The sequence below is a fragment of the Pimephales promelas genome, chromosome 11 (assembly GCF_988280905.1).
Source record: "Pimephales promelas chromosome 11, fPimPro1.hap1.1, whole genome shotgun sequence".
In the NCBI taxonomy this organism is placed as follows: domain Eukaryota; kingdom Metazoa; phylum Chordata; class Actinopteri; order Cypriniformes; family Leuciscidae; genus Pimephales; species Pimephales promelas.
This window is the reverse complement of record NC_142779.1, coordinates 15,409,955-15,430,538: the sequence shown is the minus strand read 5'-3', so window position 1 is coordinate 15,430,538 and position 20,584 is coordinate 15,409,955. Positions and strand designations below refer to the sequence as shown.

At 36.6% G+C, this 20,584-nt stretch overlaps 3 protein-coding genes across 6 annotated transcripts in view; all 3 read left to right on the top strand.

Annotated features, from left to right (window-relative positions):
• The first annotated feature begins 229 nt into the window (after positions 1-229).
• On the top strand, positions 230-5,022 carry tlx1 (T cell leukemia homeobox 1). 2 transcript variants are annotated; one of them, XM_039671837.2, is made up of 3 exons: positions 230-914; positions 1,998-2,199; positions 3,194-5,022. In XM_039671837.2, exons 1-3 carry the CDS (start codon positions 446-448, stop codon positions 3,402-3,404), a joined length of 882 nt encoding a protein of 293 aa, XP_039527771.1. In that variant the 5' UTR covers positions 230-445; the 3' UTR covers positions 3,405-5,022. The 2 variants fall into 2 exon arrangements, with proteins under 2 accessions (XP_039527771.1, XP_039527770.1); XM_039671836.2 differs by having other exon boundaries at positions 1,962-2,199.
• Positions 5,023-8,435: 3,413 nt separating this feature from the next.
• On the top strand, positions 8,436-10,429 carry sdhaf4 (succinate dehydrogenase complex assembly factor 4). The gene is made up of 3 exons (XM_039671602.2): positions 8,436-8,612; positions 8,796-8,927; positions 9,122-10,429. Exons 1-3 carry the CDS (start codon positions 8,534-8,536, stop codon positions 9,229-9,231), a joined length of 321 nt encoding a protein of 106 aa, XP_039527536.1. The 5' UTR covers positions 8,436-8,533; the 3' UTR covers positions 9,232-10,429.
• Positions 10,430-10,988: 559 nt separating this feature from the next.
• smap1 (small ArfGAP 1) overlaps positions 10,989-20,584 on the top strand; it is a 102,432-nt gene continuing 92,836 nt past the window's right edge. For 2 of the 3 annotated variants that reach the window (XM_089117062.1, XM_039671922.2), the window contains exon 1: positions 10,990-11,305. In XM_089117062.1, the coding sequence (XP_088973188.1) occupies positions 11,188-11,305 (118 nt within the window). In that variant the 5' untranslated portion in view covers positions 10,990-11,187. Of the gene's footprint in view, positions 11,306-20,584 lie in introns of all 3 variants that reach the window. The other variant, XM_039671921.2, reaches the window with a different exon arrangement.

Genomic DNA, 20,584 nt, shown 5'->3' with positions numbered 1-20,584 from the left:
ATAATGTAGGCTAGCTAATTGAAATGGGTTTTTTCTTTCACGTGCGTTTTTTGTTTTGTTAAAAAAAAATGGCCTGTGTTTTGGTTTAATAAATCTTCCCTTTTGAGTTACCCTGAAGAGGGAATTCCAGTGAGTTTCATTGAATAGAATCGTCGTGGATTCTTTAGCCAATTGGGTCTCTCACCCCAGAATTGGAGGCTTAATTTTACCCAGCCTCTTTGGCATTTTGATTGATGTTCCCGTGGCTCCATCCGGCAGGCTATAGCTATAAGGGTAAAGAGAGGCAGGAAAAAAAGACAATCGTCTAGTTCAGTCTTACTCACACATGCAGTCAACGCTATTAGATAACGACAAACTGGACTAAACTGCGTTTTAGTAGCTGTATGATAACTGGGGTGACGTGGAGGATCCTGTAGGCTCGCAGGAGCACGCGCCTCTCCACACCATGGATCATATGGGAGCGCATCTCCACCAGACGCACGCAGACACCATCAGTTTTGGGATCGACCAGATTCTTAACAATGCAGACCAGGGGAGCTGCATGATCGCCAACCCCAGAATGCAGGACATGGACTACGGTTTGGGCTGCATAGTCAGCACAGCCTACAATACCATGACTGGCAACTACGGCGTCAATAACTCGGCTGGATACAATGGAAACTCGTGCAGCGTTGGTTCCCTCAACGGCTCGTACAACATGAACTTGGGCGCGAATGTTAATGGGAATTGCCTTAATTCTTCGGGAGTGATCCGAGTTCCAGCGCACCGGCCGCTGAGCAGCGTTCACTCGTCCATTCCCACCAGCGCTACCACGGTGCCAAGTATGGGAAGCATGGGCACCATTAACAATCTCACGGGATTAACGTTTCCATGGATGGAGAGTAACAGGAGATATACCAAAGAGAGATTTACAGGTAGGCCTAATCGAAATCACTCTGAACTCGCAGTGGTGTTTGTGACACTGTAAAATGTTTTCATCATGTTGTAACAATATCAGTAATCAAAGGTCGAAAAACTATACGTGTGGCTATTGCAGGTTGTAACTTGTCACAACTTTTTACTTAAAAATTTAAGGAAGCAATTAGGCTACGCTTGATTTGATCACGCAGAAATTCACGGATTAATATGATTTATAATGACTTTATTGTTAAAGTCCTTTTACTTCTGACAACAAAGGACATTTTAGAACTTTCGATATAAAAATAGGCCTACTGGATATAAAGTTTAGTAAGCCACTGGTCTCGCGAATTAATAAACGAGCATTTCTACAAATATCAACTATTGCAAATTTAATGCAGTAGGCACAGACAAATTAACATCCACAAATTGTTTTCCCTATGGGGACGTAACAATAGTCGTATCAATATAAACGTGCCAATAGTCGAGGCTAATGTTGATTTATAAGGCATGGCCATTATTTTTTTAGCATTATTATGTAAAATAATTACACATTGGAAAGTGTGCAGTTGTTACCTATTGACTTAACCCTCTTTGATTCAGGCAAAATAAATAATTATATTTTTGATCATGCACTCTAAAAAATGCTGGGTCAATTTTGGGTCAAATATGGACAAACCGAAACGTTGAATTAAAAAATGCAATTAATAAATTTAACCCAACAGCTGGGTTTGTCCACATTTCACCCAAAATTGGGTTAAAACAACCCAGCATTTTTTAGAGTGTGATAAAATCTCTTAGCCCCATTTAAATGAGGCACATCTTTTTTGTTTTACAGTGTTTTTGTTGATGTTGTTTACATTTAACACACGTCATGAGGAAATGCCAAAAAGATCCCTGTCTGCTTGCTTGGCTGAACTTATTCGATATATTTCGTGATTGTTGCATGCTTTTTTAAAGGACAAAAGTCGCCTTTCTCCTCTGGAAGTCTCATTTGCTTCACACTGCTTGGCTGTGGCGTTTTGCTGATATCTTCCGCTTGATTTCAATCTGTCTCTCAATAGTGGCCCTCTCACCGTTCACTGTAACACGCCGTATAGGTCACCCGTATCAGAACCGAACCCCTCCGAAGAAGAAGAAGCCCCGGACTTCGTTCACGCGCCTCCAGATCTGCGAGCTGGAGAAACGCTTCCACCGTCAGAAGTATCTGGCGTCAGCTGAGAGGGCAGCCTTAGCGAAAGCACTTAAAATGACTGATGCGCAGGTCAAAACATGGTTCCAAAACAGAAGAACGAAATGGAGGTGAGCTCTTCTGATCTAATCATGGTTTTACACTCGCATGTAATGCATTCTTTTTCGTCCACTAAACTCAGTTAAGTATTTTGTTTTTATAGCAGCCTACTCCAATGAGGTCAGTTGGGTCAGTCCCTAATGCATTCCATTGGTGGTTTGTATAAGGCCTGTTTATGCAGTTCACTTAATATCGAAGCAATCCAATCGGTACATCCATATTATTCAATTTGATCTATTCATATTTGAATGATGACAATTGAATGTCCCTTTTCTTTCTCAAGACTTAATTATGGACTTCTAATGCATTTTTTTTTACTACAGCTCTCTTACTATTTTTTAACAATCTGTTTGACCTAACTTCATAGAAACAGACCTGAAAAATTACAGAAATTATGCTCTAATTTTGTAACCAAACTTTGCTCTAAACTCTTATTTATGATTAACTGAAGATGGATAATTGATGTTATGATGATTTCATGTTCAGGCTATAACAAAAATTATTTAATATTTAATTAAATATTATACCATGAAAAATAAATCGTATTGCGATTTGGCTAAATAAGCGTTTGACGTCTGACATCTGAGAACCAGAAATGTAATTTATATGATGTTTGTATATTATATTTATACATTTACAGGTCTAGCATAGGCCTGAAATATGCATAGCCTTAAAAAACTGAATTCTGCTGTATTTTAAACTATAAGCTTTAAAATATAAGCCTTGCAAAAAAAAAGTGCTACTGGGAACTTTTATGGGTTAAGAAATAAAAGTTAAGAATAAAAGTTGACACAACGTATGACGTGCAGTATAGGCTACTGTAAGAATTATTTAGGGAAATCCACGTTATGAGGTATTGGCCTAATTACAAAACGATTGATAATATTTATGTATGTATTCTTTGTAATTAAGATCATATATTGTATTCGTATTCTTGCTGTTATTAGTAGGCCTATGTATGACTGGAATCCGCGACTAATGACTCCTGTGATCCACGTCACACAGGCGGCAGACAGCAGAGGAGAGAGAAGCAGAGCGACAACAAGCGAACCGAATTCTTATGCAACTTCAGCAAGAAGCTTTTCAGAAGACTATAAACCAACCTGTTACTCCGGACCCAATCTGCCTTCACAACAGCTCTCTGTTCGCACTTCAGAACCTTCAGCCCTGGACTGAGAACACGGGGAAAATCAGTAGCGTTCCCAACACTGATTGAGATGGGCAGACTTTTATGGACGTGGGATGTACAGAGGAATATCATTGCTTTCTTCTTTCTAATGTAAAATTAGTCTTTCATTTGTAATATGCAAATTGTACAAAAAAGTCTATTTGATGGCTACAATCGTTCAGATAATCTTTTTGTTTTTGTTTTTAAGGAACAATATGCAAAACATATTTCGTAACTCAGACATTCATTTTTAATTTGTATACTTCCAAAAGCATAACGTACTATGTGGTAGGCTAACGCGTTTATAACGTTTAACTATTAATAGTCTCAAAATAAATAAAATAGGCTGTTGTTAACACATAAACGAACGTACGAATCTTCGTACGAAACGTACGAAGCTCCCAAAAGCCTATGTAGGTCCAATTTAAGTAGGTCTGCTATTAAAATGTTTAACTTTTCGCCCAAGCCTTATCAAATTATCTTGCAATTAAAGCTATATCCACTGAATAAATTATTACTGACTATAGGAAAAAATCGTGACAGCTGAAAAAATAAATTGGCCATATTGCACATTGCGCAAAGCACGTATGAGAAAAAAATCAGGTAAATAACGCAACCTCTGTTAGCCTATGGAAATAAGGTAGGCATCGTTATGATTAACAGGCTATCCGTGTTGTCATTGCCAGGATTAGACACAGATAGCCCACAACGGCCTCACTGTATGAAGACTGAAAAGCTTGCACCTCTTTACTCACAAATGAGTGAAAACGAAAGAGTCGTGCATGCATGCGGATTTTCATGCCATAATGAAGGTGATTAAACCATAGGGGTGAATTCAGGTTGAGAGGAACGTTTTTGCCAAAGGTGTCCCAATCAACCTGAATTCAACATATGTCTACATGATGAAAAGACACCGGCTTTAACGTGTAGCCTAAAGGGTGCTCTAATGTGCACTTTTCTGAAAAGCGTAAAAACTTCCATAACTTCATAGGCTTCTTGGAAGAATGAGAATAGCTAAGGCCAATCAAGATTAATTCTCACTTATTTGAATGAACTGTTTCCAATTGCAGCTAATGCTGATTAACTTAATTTTATGAATATGAATAAAGTTATTATAAAGTGTTACCAATTCATTTTTTTTCTTCATAATTGTTGGCCTAATATACGCCATACGCTTGCATTGAGCGATTGCATTTTTTGCACGTTTGTTAACACTTTCAACAAATTCGTGGATTAAACATTAGGCTACAGGTAAAAATGGGCCAATGAGTCTGGGCCGGCTTTCATTTTTTATGCTTGTGATAACTAAGTGAGACTTATTTTTTCACCATAGCCTGAAGACGGAAGCGTGATATAAATTAAAGCACTTGATATGCAGAAATATGTTGTCGCAACTTTCCAGAAAAAAAATATTCGTTGTCATAATCATTTTTACATTATTTGTAGTGCATTTATGTTTTTAGCTTTCTGGATATGTTCTCGGGAATCTAGAAGCAGCATTTATTTTGTTCAGATAGGCTCTATATGAAAGAGACAACGCCGAAATATCTGTGTTCAGTAGCCTAACTCCTACACGTCACATTTTACGCACTCAACAGTTTCTCAAAGACATCAACTTGGTAGCACTGTATGCGTATTATTTGTTATTAAAATATAAGCTTATGTGATACAAGGTTTTTATTTGTCCTTTATTTTCTTCGAAGATGGCGTGACCTTTAAAATCAATATTTTATTATAGCTTGTTTGATATAGGCCTAGCTAAATATGTCATGTCGCAACCTGGGTCTTTCTGTAGGCCTATAACTGTTTAGCGCTTTTGTTGAGTAACCATAGCAACACCTCACATGGCTTGTCATATCTCTCATCTAAGTGAATGACAGTTTTGGTTGCATGATAAATGTGTGCCTTGGAGAATAGAGAATGCGTGTGTTTGTGATATTGACGATGTGTAGATGTGATGGTGTTTCTGAAACTAAGCAGAAGCTTATCCAATAGGCCTAACGTTTCATCATCTCTTCCGAAATCGCATAATGTGTCGCTTAAAACCTTCCAGCATGTTAAGAGATGGAAGTCATTTAGCGCAGAAACATCGGGCAATGAACCAGTAACAGTAGGCTATCTACGTTAAGATATCTCATTCCACGGTGGGCTGGAAATAATGGCATGCGATGAGAGTTTACATTAATTCATTTAGCAGACACTTTTATCCAAAGCGACTTACAAATGAGAACAATATAGAAGCAGTTAAACTAACAGTATAGGACAACAAAGTGCTATGACCCCTCTCAGTTTAATTTAACGCAGTTTTTATTATTATTATTATTTTTTAAGAGAAAAGAGAAAGTGTTTAGTAGGCTACTGGATCAAGTGCTGTCGAAAAAGATGGCCTATAGGCTACGTCCTCAGCAGTTTCTTGAAAGTGGCTACTGACTCAGTAGCTCTGGTTGAACCGATCTCACGGGAATTCGTACGAATTTTACGAGGTGGCTAATTCGTAACAATTCATACGACCTCAGTCGTACAAATTAGTACGATTTTAGCTAAATCGTACATATTTTACGAATTGGCCAATTCGTATGAATTCGTACGAATGACCTACCCCTGACCCCGCCCCTAAACATAACCGTCACGTGGGTTTAGACAAATCGTATGAATTCGCACGAGTGAGGTCGTACGAATTAGTACGAATTAGCCACTTTTTAATCACTCGTACGAATTCGTACGAATTGGTCGTGAGATAGGGTAGGTTGGGCAGGTCATTCCACCAAAAGGGAACAGTCATCATGGTAATTGGTAAAGGTCCGAGTCTGAGAAAGAGATTTTGTGCCTCTTTGCGATGGTAGGCTACCACAAGACGACATTCGCTAGCAGAGCTCAAGTTTCTGTATATGGCACATAAGTCTGAAGTGAGTTCAGAGCAGTGCCAGTGGTTGTTCTGTAGGCAAACGTCAGTGACTTGTTTACGCGAGCGGCAATGGCAACCAGTGCAATTTTGTGAGGAGAGAGGAGTGACGTGTGCTCTCTTCGGCTCATTAAAGACCACTGGCTGCAGAGGTTTGACGTCAGAGCAAGCTGGAAGACCAGCCAGGAGAGCGTTACACCTCTAGTTTAACTCTATGCCCACTTTAACATATAAAGATGGAATAGGCCTATTCCTGATAATGATATTTATTTTTCTGTTTTCATTTATTTTTATTTTTTTAAATGACGTCCCCGCAATCAACCCGATCACGGCGTGTTACCTCAGTTTCCTGGATGCAATTCATTATCTTCATATCGGCAATACAATCTCCTAGAGAACTTGCCTTTTAGATCAAATATATCCGTAACAATCTGTGGCTGTATGCCTCACATTGGGTATGCCAACCTTATGGTAAATAATTAGAAATTAGGCTGAATCAACTGTTGTGTAAGTTGCGCAACTTCCAATTGTCTGAAGTTAAGAGGAAGTTGGAACATAGGTTATCGATTCATTTTAAGACAAAATTGGGGTCAAACTGTTACTACAAATTACAACAGAAGCAAACTCAATTGATTTTGTATCTTCAATATGTCCTGAGTAAGGAAGAACAAAAAAGTCCCGAAGAATCCCATAGCGGAAAGTTTCGAAAAAGACCCAAATATAGCCTACTCTCCGCCCTATTCATTCTTCTCACGTGAATAGGGTATTTTTTTAACCTTTTAGATATCACCATAAAAAGTACTTATTTGATTACTTGCATCAAGACAAACAAAAAAATGTATTACAAGTTTTTTTTTTTTAAACTGTTTGTCAACATTACCCATGTAATGCAGCATAATTAGGCTACTGCTATTGCATCACAATAGGCTAGATCTAAACATTGGATATAACCAGGTGAAGATGTCTTGTTGAATCTTGTTGAAATCTTACAGGAAAAAAAACTATAGAGGCAAACAAATGTCGCATAAGGGGCAGAGATTCAGTCATTCATTCGTTTTTATTTGACCCATTGCTTTCTGCATTCTCCTTTCCCGTGTCTCATGTTCTTCCTTCAGACTCATCCCCCAGAAACAGTCCCACGGACAGCCCCAAACCCAATCTCTGCTATAAGAATTAATAAAGGGTGTTTTTTTTTAAAGTAACCTACTTCTTTGTGCCTCAATCATTGCTCATGGGTAGCCTAAATGGGTTCCATTGATATTTTACTGTTAGCAACAAGATTCAACCAGACATCTTCACCTGGCTATACCCGTTTAGATCTGTTGTGGTATTTATGCAAACCAGCATAATTATATCATGCACCGATTGGCCATGTTAACAATTTGAAACTTAATAGCCTACATTTTTTGTTCGTCTTGATGTAGCCTAACCAATCAACTGAATAGACTATTTGGGTCTTTTTAGAAACTTCCCCAAATGAATTTCGGGGCTTTTTTCTCCTTCAGTTGATCAGTTGAGTTTGCTTCTGTTGCAATTTGTTCAACCCTTTTTTCATAAACATAGACTGCACTGACTGGACTCAAGTAGCCTATTATTTAAATATTGTAATGTTGTAGGCTACACTTATAGGCTAATGTCTGAGAGTGCAAATTACAATTAGGTAGGCATAGGCTATAAATATAAGAACAAGATTTTTTTTTTATTTTTGTTATGTGGGTACATGTGGCTTGTCAATTTCAAAACAGTTGCAGATTTGATTCAAAGTAGCCTTGCATGATGCAGCACGTTTTTGTTTTCTGTTTGTGTTACAACGCAATTAAAGGGACAGCCCTGATTCACTTAAAAAAATGTAAATTGTATCCCTTTAAGAAGAAAATCGCGTAACATTACATCATATAATTTTACTTTATATAATTCATAAAATGTCCATTTATTTTTGCAGTCATACCTAATAGTCGGGTACCATCACAAAAGGTAATTTTGTAGTTTTGAGTATGTTCTGTAACATTAGTAATTAATTTCCCTGTCTGACAGGAATGTATTATTTCGTACTAGTATCGCTTTGGGAAAACAACTGCATGCAAAGCAGATACAAATGTGCATAACATTTAGATTCTGCACTTCTTTAGCGCCGCCTACACCATTTCGAGTGCATTTGGTGTCCCTAAAAGATGACGTAAGACACGTCATTTTTCCTCGTCTAAACATCCTTCAGTTGTGTAATTTTTTGCAGCGACAAGGGAAACGTGCACAACAGTAAAGCATTTATCGCAAGATGTCTCTTTTACGTGTTTGCTGCTCGACAGCTGGAGGTTTTGTTAAGAGAGGATTGTTTTTAGAGTCGACTTATCCTGGTGAGTGTTTATTTAATGCTTGCGTGCCCAACATGCGTCTACTAACGTTACTAACGTCACGTAACGTTACTTATGTCACATTGATCTTTATAATTTTCAACCTTCTTTATATTGATTACTGAGAATCGTGAGTCTTACGAACAGCGACAGATTTGTTGAAACATTGCACTGCTGTCTCTACAGCATATCATAGGACAGCAGGATATGCTTCTGGTGGGGTGACCAAAGATAAAGAACCTTTAAAGAAAGCAAAAACGCCCCAAGGACGCTTTGACATGGACGAAAATGAGCCCAAATCTAATGATGTCCTTAAAAGTAAGAACACACGACAACTCTGTTATACGGTTATATGATCGTTGAATAAATTACATAAAGGACAGCGAGCATAAGGAAGGATAGGAACTGTTTTAGGCCTATGTCTATTTTACAGATGCTGTAAATCAGATGACATATTTAAAGTGTATAATTAATTATGACACAAAACGTTTGTTTAATTTCTCCTTTAACAGGATTTCCAGATGATGTGAATCCAGAAACTAAGGAGAAAGGTGGCCCCAGAGGCCCTGAACCGACACGATTTGGTGACTGGGAAAGGAAGGGTCGTTGTATTGATTTTTAGATTTGGCCTGCTCAGATTTATTTATTTTACCATTTGAGTCATTTGAATGTAATCATTAATTCAGCATACAGATATAAATAAGATAATTTTTGAACCTAGAAATGATGTTCGTCTCCACTGATTATGTGGGCCTATGTAATAGTGTGTAAGTGTGAAAAAGTAGTAATTACTTGAATGGATCTGTGTAGTCTTTAATTTGCATTGTGATAAGAATCTGTATGTGTATATATTACTGGTGTAACAGTTCGATACATATCACAATACTGAACTCATATAATATTATTGCTCCAAGACGTATGTTAAAAGGTTAACAAAAAATGTACTGTTGATTAAAATTATACATTTGATGTTACATTGAGGGTGTACAAGAATAAGCTTGGATTTGGTGCTGGTAACCCAATGCACTGGACAATGGTGACACCATGATACAAGTAGTCATTATTCTGAAGCTGAAAATACAGAGTTATTTTAGATGAATATGCTTGAACTCTGTCACTGACTAACTGACTAGATATATTTAAAACAATGTAAGCCACTTTTTACACAAATAAAATAACACAAATAACACACACACACCCACATATATATATATATATATATATATATATATATATATATATATATATAAATCTCTGAGAACTTTTTTCTCACGCAGTAATTTGATTTTGGGTGAACTTCCACGATAGCCTATATTGTCACTATCCACAATACATATTGTTGCATTTTTATATGAAAGAGGGTAACAAAGTGTCCAAAAGGTCTCTCTAAGGAATAAACATATTCAACCATAAAATGTATATTAATAATTTATTTTGTCACATTTCAAACATTCAAAGTTTTGTCACAAGGACATTTATGTGTTTAGTGTCGTATAAGTAGTCATTTTTATTTTGTGAAAATAATATACTGTTTCCCTAAGTATCTGCACATTAATTGTTAAGGCTACAGGCAGTACCACATCAGCCTTTATGCAAAAACTCTGCAAAGACTACAAAACTGAACAGTGGCAGTTTGGCTGACATGTGGCAGGGGATAATTCAAAGCACATTCAACAAATACATTATTCTTTGCTGTCTCATGTGTTTTACCATTTAATATAGCGCGATAAATAGTATTTACCCCTCCATATGGCCTGTGCATTATGAAAGGTCTTATTAGATTGTATTTAAATATTAAAATCATACAGTAATTTATTTGATATGTTTTTTTCTAAGTCATTTTTATGTTTATTTAAAGTTTTAACATTTTATTTGTAAAATTTGTTGTTAGAAATTGGTATGATTTCAGAATGTAGTTTTTAAGGTTTAATTCGTAAGAGTTTATTATTATTATTGTCTATAAGCTCCTGTCCTGTCAGGGTTAAATATTTAGACATGCTTTCGCAAACAGGGTTGCAAGCTTATAATGTTAACGCTACCCAGTTAATAATAGGTTTGCCGAAGTAAACGATAGTGTATTTATCAGGTTTCAAACAAATGACAACATTCTACATTACCTTAGCAACTGTTTACACATAATCATAACTTCACCTTTCGCGTCACACCGGCTGCCCAACCTTCCTACACACACATACGTCACTAATGACGCAAAAGTCACAGTGGCCTCAAAATTTGGATTTCACAAAGCAAAGGTTTGACTTTTAAAATGATATAACAGTAATATTTCATTAAATTTGATTAAATGGTCTCCCGGTTCCCCATTCGCTGTATTTTTAAGCTATTTTATTATCCCACTGTACTTCGTCTCAGTTTCCGCTTCCGGTCAGTTACTCCAATCGGCCATATTCCGCCGCTCAGTCTCTACCTCTCAACACAGTCGCCGCTCTGTTGCCTTCAGCCCATCATAGTTTCATTTCACAGGGGATGGTCTTCCATTTATAACGACCCAAGTGAACAGAGTGAATCGGAGGAAAGACCGGTGATTTTATCCAGAGACGTTGACAGAAAACGGTCCGAGATGACGACTCGATCGGAGAGGGAAAAGGCTCAGAAACTGAACGAGCAGCATCAGGCCATTCTGTCCAAAATGCTGAGAGAGGATGATAACAAGTACTGCGCCGACTGCGAAGCCAAAGGTGAGATGATATAAAAAAAAATAAAAAAAATCCACTATTCCTTCCAACTCGCGTTATATGTTTTTATCACCTGTACGCGACAGGACTCTCGTTGAACAGCCCGTTCAGGTTTCTCATGCTTCACGGTCCTGAGTCACCCGGAGAAATAAGGCCATAAATGTGTCAAAAGCTGCCTATTTTGACAGCATATCCCATATGAATTGAATGATGTCTAGACCCTGACGGCTTATTGTGCTTATATCCGACGAATCACTATTCAGCCATGTGTCTTTGAGCAAAACCATTACTAATGCATGAATGGAAAACCAGCCTGGAGTTGAACTAATCAGAAGGTTTAATACTGTCCGCCTGACGTTATATATTCAGGTGGTTTTATAGTGGTGGTGATGCTGATTTACCTATGTATGTGTACCGGCTTTGTTGATGACACAGATGATCACTGTTCCACATCTCCACCCGTTTCATAATGGTTCACCTTACACTGCATACCTACCCTATTATGTGTTCACAGGGACTTTGTAGCTAAAAGTGATAAGTTATTTGACTATTAAGCACAAGTGAAGTGAAAGCAGTTTTTTTGTTCTTGGTCATATCAATATCTTTCTTTCTTCAGATTGTAACCTGGTGACCGCAACTGGTTACAGTTACAGCTGTTGAAGTGGGTGGTCTCACTGTGTTTAGTTTAAGTGTGCTCACTTAAAGGTGGGTAAGCGATATTTCAAAAATGCTGTTGGACATTGTTAATATTTGAAATGATAAACACTCCCCTCTCTTCATTGGTCCGCCTCCAAAACTCACCATCCACTCCTAACCACCTTCGGTCTCGAAGGAGTCGTCAGTGCGACTCTTAGTAGCAGGCCTCCATTACGCACGCAATCCAAGAGTGGATGTCTGTTTATCATTGCAGAAGTGCAACAAAATAATATTTCACGGAAAATAAAGTGCAGAGGATAAATGAATGACAATGAACCACAAAAAATGTATGTACAGTACACTATAGTAATTACAAACAAGAGTTTGTTGTTAGTTGCCAACATCACAGCAACTCCAGTCCAGACAATCAATGACACTCAAAACCAGTGTTACTCACATGTGGAGCGGAATCAAAGCAACGTCCACGTCTGTTTTCAGGCCTTCCCGTTTAGCTCTCTACTGCGCTGGAAAGCTTCTCTAATATTAATGCAAGCCCTAAAATTCTTTCCTGATCACTTCTTCATTTTCAAATCTCCTCCTTGCTAGTTCTCTCTCTTCCACTGTTATACGCCCCCAATAATGCTGATTGGCTACACGTTTGTTTGTGTGTCGGTGCGACTAACTTCCAAACAGCATTTTTCAAATAATGCTTGCCACACCTTTAAAATAGTCATAAATGTATCAGTACAGTTTCTTGGTGCTTGGTTGTTGTTATACTTTTTGGAATGTTGCAGTTGTTGTTATAAACTATACATTCATGCATATTATTTATTCATATGCCCTCATTATCTTTAATCAAAACAACCTTTACGATAACCTCAACAATAAAATAAAATTTTAGATGGACAAAATCAAGTTCTGCCTTTTTTTTCTTGTTTGAGAATTCGTTGCACTCTGAAATGCATCACAATAAAAGACTATCGCAACTTCCGTTTCATGCCAACTTTAATGTGTGAAGCATGTTAATGTGTGAACTTGAAGACTAAAATAATGGTCAGTTTTTAAACTCGTCATTAAATGAAATTATTTTCTAATTTCCTGTTTTCTATTTTGTAAGTGCATGTCATAGATCTTATTGTGAACAATTTATTTGTGCACATTATTTAAAAATGTTTTGTCCTTATATCTTAATGTCATATCTCAATATTCCAGTTAAAATGACTTCTTAACATTTATTCCTCTTAAACCCGCCATCTTAAAATCCAATCAACAATCGACAAAGAACCAAGTGCCAACCTAATTTTTTCCACATAATCCATTGCTCTTGGATGTTCTTTAGAATACAGAAGAAATTATTGGTTGCTATTTATTTCCTTTTTTATTTATGGCTTTAATACATCATTGTTACATTATATTGTTACAAAGTTGCAAGCAAGTCCTTTACTGTCACTTTGGTGTAGCTGTATCTGTGTGCAGTTGTATTTGTAACATGGAGCTGAACATTGAGAACAAAATGCATTGTCATTTCCTTGCTTTTTTGTAATTGTGCCCGTACAGTGGCAGTGACATTGCTATATTTGCTAGTTACAAATCTTACCAACAAATCCTGATGCAAGCTTATAGGTTGACTGCCACAAATTCATTTCAGATCTTTAAATTCTGTTTTAATCCCTAAACAATGTCCCATTGGAAAGAGTACATCCTGGGTGGAATGTGAACTAAAGGTGCTCAATGTTCATGGGGTTCATCATAATCCATCAACAAAACCCTGGTAACCATGTTTTCCATTTCCACCGTCTGTTCTGTTTCTGTTCTTCCGCCTTTCCATAAAGGTCCATTATCTCCATACAGAGCATATGAGAATATTTAGGCAGGAGGCTGTCTTTGGTTCTGCGATGTCTCAGGCCAGCAGCTTCTAAGCTCAGCTTTCGTCTTAACCAGACCAGTTTCATCCACTCTGAGCTCTCCGGTGTCTTAAGTGCAGCCACACCTCACTACTCATATTGCCTGGCCTCTTTCTGCCTCTCTCTGACACGATTCTAGTCCTGATGGGTGGAGTTTTGTTGCTTCATTTGCTTATGAATGACAGCCTTGAAAGAGTGTTGAAGTCAGCATGAAATCAAAAACTAGCCTATTTAAATTACCCCAAAATCATCATTTACTTAGCCTCATCATGTCTTTCCAAACTTGAATGACTTTCTTTCTTCTGTGGGACATAAAAGAAGGTATTTTGAATAATGTTGACCATTGACTTCCATTGTATGGACAGAAAACATTAAACTGTCCCAAATGGCGCAGTAATCACTGTGTACTCTACCATCTAGTTTTATAAAGTTATTTTGTCATCCATTATCAGTTGAGAGTATGTAGTGCACAACATTCTACACTAGTTGTTGAAACTGCAACTTATTCCTTTTGGAATTTTCAGTGTGAACACACTGCTCACATCATTCATTCTACAAAATGGTATAGAGTAGTGCATTAGTATGCGATTTGGGATGCAAAAAACCTTTTCTTTTCCACAGAAACCAGATAGATATCTAATATAGTTTCATTTTCATTTCATTTTGATACAGATATAGTTTTATTTTTTGCTCGACTCAATCTTTAATACTCTTTTGTGGTCTTATTGTAAACAATCTGTGAACAATAATTCAGATGTGTGTTTGGGGGGGTGATTTTGTACATAATATATCAAAATGTAGTTACTCCCTCAGAGGCTCCATCTGTGAATTAACTTTCCTGCTTGGTTGATATGCAGGCTATTGAGATTTGCATCGTTATGCAATGCCCTATTTTCAACATATAGCCTATTATATAGCTTATTGGTAAAATCAACTTCAAAGTGGGTTGTAAATAAGGTTTCATGTTGGTTCACTCGACATAAGCAAACTTTAAGGTTTAGTAAGTGATTTCGGAGAAATGCTGTTGAAAGAAGAGCACCACAACACAGTTGTAGCCAATCAGCAGTAGGAGGTGTGTACACATGATGGGAGGGAGAGCATGAGCAAGAGGGAGATTTAAAGAAAGACTGTAGAAAGAGAGATGGCTGGGAGACATTACAAAAGAGAAAAGATCATAAGAATATCACTGGAAAAAGAAGGGGTTTGATTTAGGCAAGAGCTTTAGAACCATTTTAATATTAGAAAAGCTTTACAGCGCTGGAGAGACATAAGCAGGAAGGCCTGAAAACAGATGTTGAGGTTGTGGTGTTCCTTTTACTGCTGGCGACTAACAACCAACTCTTGCTTGCAGTATACTCTCATGTATTCTATGTTCATTTTTTGTTTTTCGTTGTCATAATTTCGTCATCTTTACTTTTTTTTTCAAAGCATTATTTGGGTCGCTGCAGCTATGATAAAGATACATCTACTCTTGCACTGCATTTTGGGCCGGAGCAATGAAGTGAGGGGTGTGTAGGGTTAGGAATCAAAAATCTATTCCAATTCTGGAATTGAATACTTAAGCTTAGGAAGAGGATACTTGTTATTAAATTAAAATGATCGATTCCTTTGTGTACATTTAAATGACTTAAACCATTCAAGCGCAACCAGTCCTAAATGTGTTGCACACACATCCAAAATGTGCGCACACTTCTGTGATTTAAACCAGTTTTAAGGCAGACGAAACCGCACTGACAAACAGGAGATACAGTTAGAAGGCTATTCCGTCTGCAAATTCCTGAATTGTATTATATTATTATGTTGACAATGTATTAAAGGACAAATGGAATATAATTACAGTATTTTATGTATTTAGACTATACTGCTTTTCATACATTTCATGAAGATGTGTGCCATCAAAGTCAGGCAATACAAACCTGTTTCAAGACTTGAAACGTTATTCCCCATTAGCACATGCAGAAACTAAGGAAAAATGACAAATGTTTGAATGTTCTACCTCAGATCTGGCAAATGTTCTCGTGTTTGTCATATGTTCTGACAATAAAGAGTAGTTTAAAACTACAATTAATGCTCTAGTTTCTACAACTTTCAGTTGGGAGCAAAAATCTGCCTTTAAGATTTGACATTTATCGTGATAATTATCGATATTGACTGATATATTATCGTGATAATTGTTAAGTGTTGTTCCTGTGTTATTGATACTTAGGAAAAGGGACATTTTTGTTGACATTGGTCAACGTTAGCCATGCTACAAATGCACACAAAAATGTCAAAATATTCTCGCAAACAGTCATTTATGTCTTAAGTGAACGTAAACGTAGCAGCTTTTTTTTCAGCATATGTTTGTGCCATCACAACTTTGACTCATGGATGTAGAATTGAGAGACTGCCATGAACTTCTGCTCTGTCAAGTAAAGTAGAGGAAATATATGGAGTGCTGTAAATGTTGTGAGTGTGACACTGCAGGAGCTGCTGGTTCTAGCCGATGGATGTGATTGAATGTGACAGAATAGTAGGGATTGGTCAGACATGGCTGGGCACAGTGTGTCCAGGGGCATTTATTTATTTTGTGCTGTGCTGCTCCTTCGCTGCCTGATGCACTGTGCCTGCTGTCACGGACATGCACAACACCACTGGATGATGATGACCCTATGTTTAGGGTTATATTTGCTTTGTGTGTGAAGATTGTGTGTTTGGCTGAGTATCTTACACGCTTTCAGTCTTTGTGGTTTTTTTTATTTTATTTCGCCTTTCTGTGTTTGCCCCAGCTGCAGAGTGTTAGATATACCTATCTTTTGGAGCTTGGGGCATCTGAGCCACACACAGAGACTCATGTGACATGCCTGTTGTCTGGCGATAAGAACAGCCTCTTTTTTTCGGTAGGTCACCTACGTTTGTGCTGTGGGGCAAATGCTGCTGTTATTGAGGTCATGCATTATAATCTTTATTGGCTGCTCAATCTGTAAGAAGGTATAAAGTTTTTTTTTTTTTTTTTTTAGTTGGTAGTATGACAAATTAGTGGTTACATTTTACATGTTTAAAGGGATACTCCACTTTTTTGGGAAATAGGTTCATTTTACAACTCCCTCAGAGTTAAACATTAAAATGTCGAGTTTTACCATTTTCGAATCCATTCAGCCGATTTTTTTGATGTTTAGAAGAATATTTCTGGTCCCATTGAATTCCATAGTATATATTTTTTCCTACTATGAAAGTCAATGGGAACAGAACCTATAAACGAGCAAGTATCAAACTTTTGTTGATCAAGAGCTTAAAAAAAAGTCCCCAGAAAGTTTAAATTAGAATATTTTATCAGACACAATAAGGCTTTAAAAGCGTAGACGATTAATATCCTAGACTGACTATTGTCCCATTTAGCCACTTGTTGGCAACCGTAACAGCTTGAAATAAATCACGAGTAGGGTAATACTGATGCATTATGTCATAGAATAAAACGTGAAAGTGTCTTGAGCTTTTTCACCGTAGACCTTATTTCAGCTATTTAACCAAATCTGATTAAAAAAAATCCCGTTGACTTCCGGATGGTGGAAATGCTAACTCATTTCCGTGTTTTGGCCTACGAAGTGATGTCACACCTGCACCACTCTATAGACTGTGATTAGTCGGTGTCGTATAGACATTTAGCTACCTCACACTTAGTGATCATCATCTGTATTGTTAATGAGGATAACAAGCATTCATTATCAGTCATTTTATTGTGGTTCGATGCATCAAAACACACAGATTGTTGTAGTCAAATCAGCCAATGGAAAATAAATGTATACACATCTATTTAGCTATAGCCATCAAACAGCAAGCAGTGAGTGAGCTTTTTTGTGTGTGTGTGTGTGTGTGTGTGTGAAACTCTGTGGGCACAGATTCTGGGAATGCCTCTGGGCAGTTCTAGTAATGAGAAATGATTCAATCATAACTGTAGAGGCCTGAAGACAGCAAAGAGTACTGTGTGTGTGTGTGTCTCCTTCCTGCTTTTATTCCTGATGCTGATAGAGGTGTATATGTGTGTGCTGTATTGGTTTTGCATTGTGTCTGGCAACTGGAGAGTGTTGAGAAGTCTCTTTGATAGTCTCCCCATCTTTTACTTCCTCTGCACACTCACACACACATGTCACAAGAACAGAGGAAATGTGCTCTGGCACTTCCTCCTGTGTGTGTGTGCTCTTTCACACTGTCACTCACTCACAGAGATAAGAATTGCTGAAAACCTGTGTGTCAGCATTTTTGTGTGTTTTGGTAATTTATATATTTACCAGAAGTCTTGTTTTGATTAAAAGTGAGCTGGTTGAGTTTTTCTAAATATTAGGGCTGTCAACTGAATGTGATTTAAAAAAATTAATCACATATGGCCTTTTATCCCCGCTTGTATAGAGTCCCAGCTGCTACTACAGGTAACGCAACTCCCCAAACCACACTTCAGCCTGTATTCATTCTGTACTACTACTCTTAGTAAGGACTCATTCACACAGCTTGTGTTCTTGGTTAAAAAAAAACCCTTGAGAGGAATATAAAATGGATCAGAATCCGGGGTCTGAGAGGCATCCAAAAATCTCAGCTGGCCCCTAAAATACCACAGACGGTACCACAACTTGATGGAAAAATAAGTTGCTGTTGAGTGTAGACATAGTCTTATGTTAATTGATAACAAACAATAAACACTACAAGTTTGTGGTCTGTAATTTTTTTATTAACTTTGAGTTAAAATTGATAAAGTAACATTTAAATACATTTTATCTGTTTCAAAAGAATCTTAGAAAAATATAAAATACAAAAAAGCAGCACAACTGTTTTAATAGGGGTGTAACGATACCCTCATGTCACGATTCGATACATATAACGGTACTGAACTCTCGATACAATATTATTGCAATACTCCAAGACATATTTATTTATTTATTTAGAAAAGGGACAGTGTACATTAATAAACATTCTTAAATGTAAATAAATGTACCCAAATTAGCCCAAAGGCTAGTTTTCATTGGTAGTCCCTTGGTAAATATGGTAAAAGGTTCACCAAAAAAGTACTGTTGATTAAAATCCTAAATTTGATATTGCATTGTGGGTTTAAATTAATAGGCTTGGACTTGGTGCTTGTAACCCAAGGACCATGGTGACACCAGAATAAAAATATTCATGTTTCTGAAGCTGAAAATAAAGAATCATTTTAGATGAATATGCTTGCACTCTTTCACTGACTAGATATATTTAAAATAATGTCGGACACTTTTTACTGGTAACATCAGGATATTATCAGGACCTACAAATATTCCCCATTGCATTATTATACATTATAATCAACATTATATAGTGGTTTAATGTAGTACTTGCACTAAAACTCTGAAAACTTTAATTTTTATTTTGGGAGGACTATCCATGATGCATATTGTTGCTATCTATGATACGCATTGTTGCATTTTTGTTTTGCGATATATTGTTACACCCCTAGTTTTTAACATTGATAATAGTAATAATAATGTTTTTTTGAGAGACAAATCAATATATTAAAATGATTTCTGAAGGATTGTGGGACTAAAGACTGGGGTAATGATGCTTAAAATTCAGCTTTGCATCACAGGAATAAATTCCATTTGAATATAGTAAACATTTATTTTAATCTGTAATAATAGTTTACAATATTAAATGTTTATTTGATCAAATAGATGCAGCCTTGGTGAGCATTACAGACTTCTTTCAAAAACGTAATACCTTTGAACAGTAGTAGATATGCAATTAATTGGAATATCATGTACTGTAATTTGATTAGTTTGTAATTGATTGACAGGCCTAATACACTTTAAAAAATATTGTAGCCTTGTTGTTTTAACTTAAAGTAAGTAACCTGGTTGCCTTAAAATTTTAAGTTGATTGAACTGGAAAAAGTGAGTTAATACAATGAAGGAGATTAATTTAATAATCAGAAACTCAAAATAATAAGTTATATCAACTAAATAAATTATTTAAGCTGATTTGACAAAAGAAAATATGTTGTGATAACAAATCTTGAAAATATATATTTTTTTACAATGTACCAGTGTATATTAATGTATTATGTTTAGACAACCCTACATTGTAGGCAATATCTGATCTGCATTCCTACACACATCTGAAGGAACATTTCCCCTGCTACATGAAACAATGCTGAGTCTTTTCCTCTTTGTCAAGAATGATGTGCATGATCACTATCGCTGTTGGTGCATTTCTAACAGCAGCTTTCTTTCCTTTGGGCTGGATTCTCCACTTCTGAGTCGTCGTTCATGTTCTGTCTTTGTCTAAACATGCTTTTGCAATAACTGGAAAGGAGATGATGTCATGAAAGAACATCTCAGGGAATGAATTTAAATATAGAACATTTATTGGTAGCTGAAGTCATTTTATTTGACACAACTATTTAATAAAACTGCTCCTTAAATATTTATTAAATGTTTTGTCTAATTTAATAAGTACTTCGACAGTGATCTGTGGATTTTTTGCAGACCTAAAAGGGAATTCACCCCAAAATGAAAACAATTCCAAAACTGTGGAATTATTGTGAAAGTGATTCCAAAACTGATTTTTTTTTTTTTAACATAAAAGATATTTTGAATGTTGGTTACCAATCCATTTTGATTCCTGTTTACTTCCATTTTATGGAAAAAAATACAATGGAAGTTCTGTTCAACAAATTTCAAAATATCATCTTTTATGCTCTACAGAAGATAGAAAGTAACAGTTTCTTTAGAGATTTTTT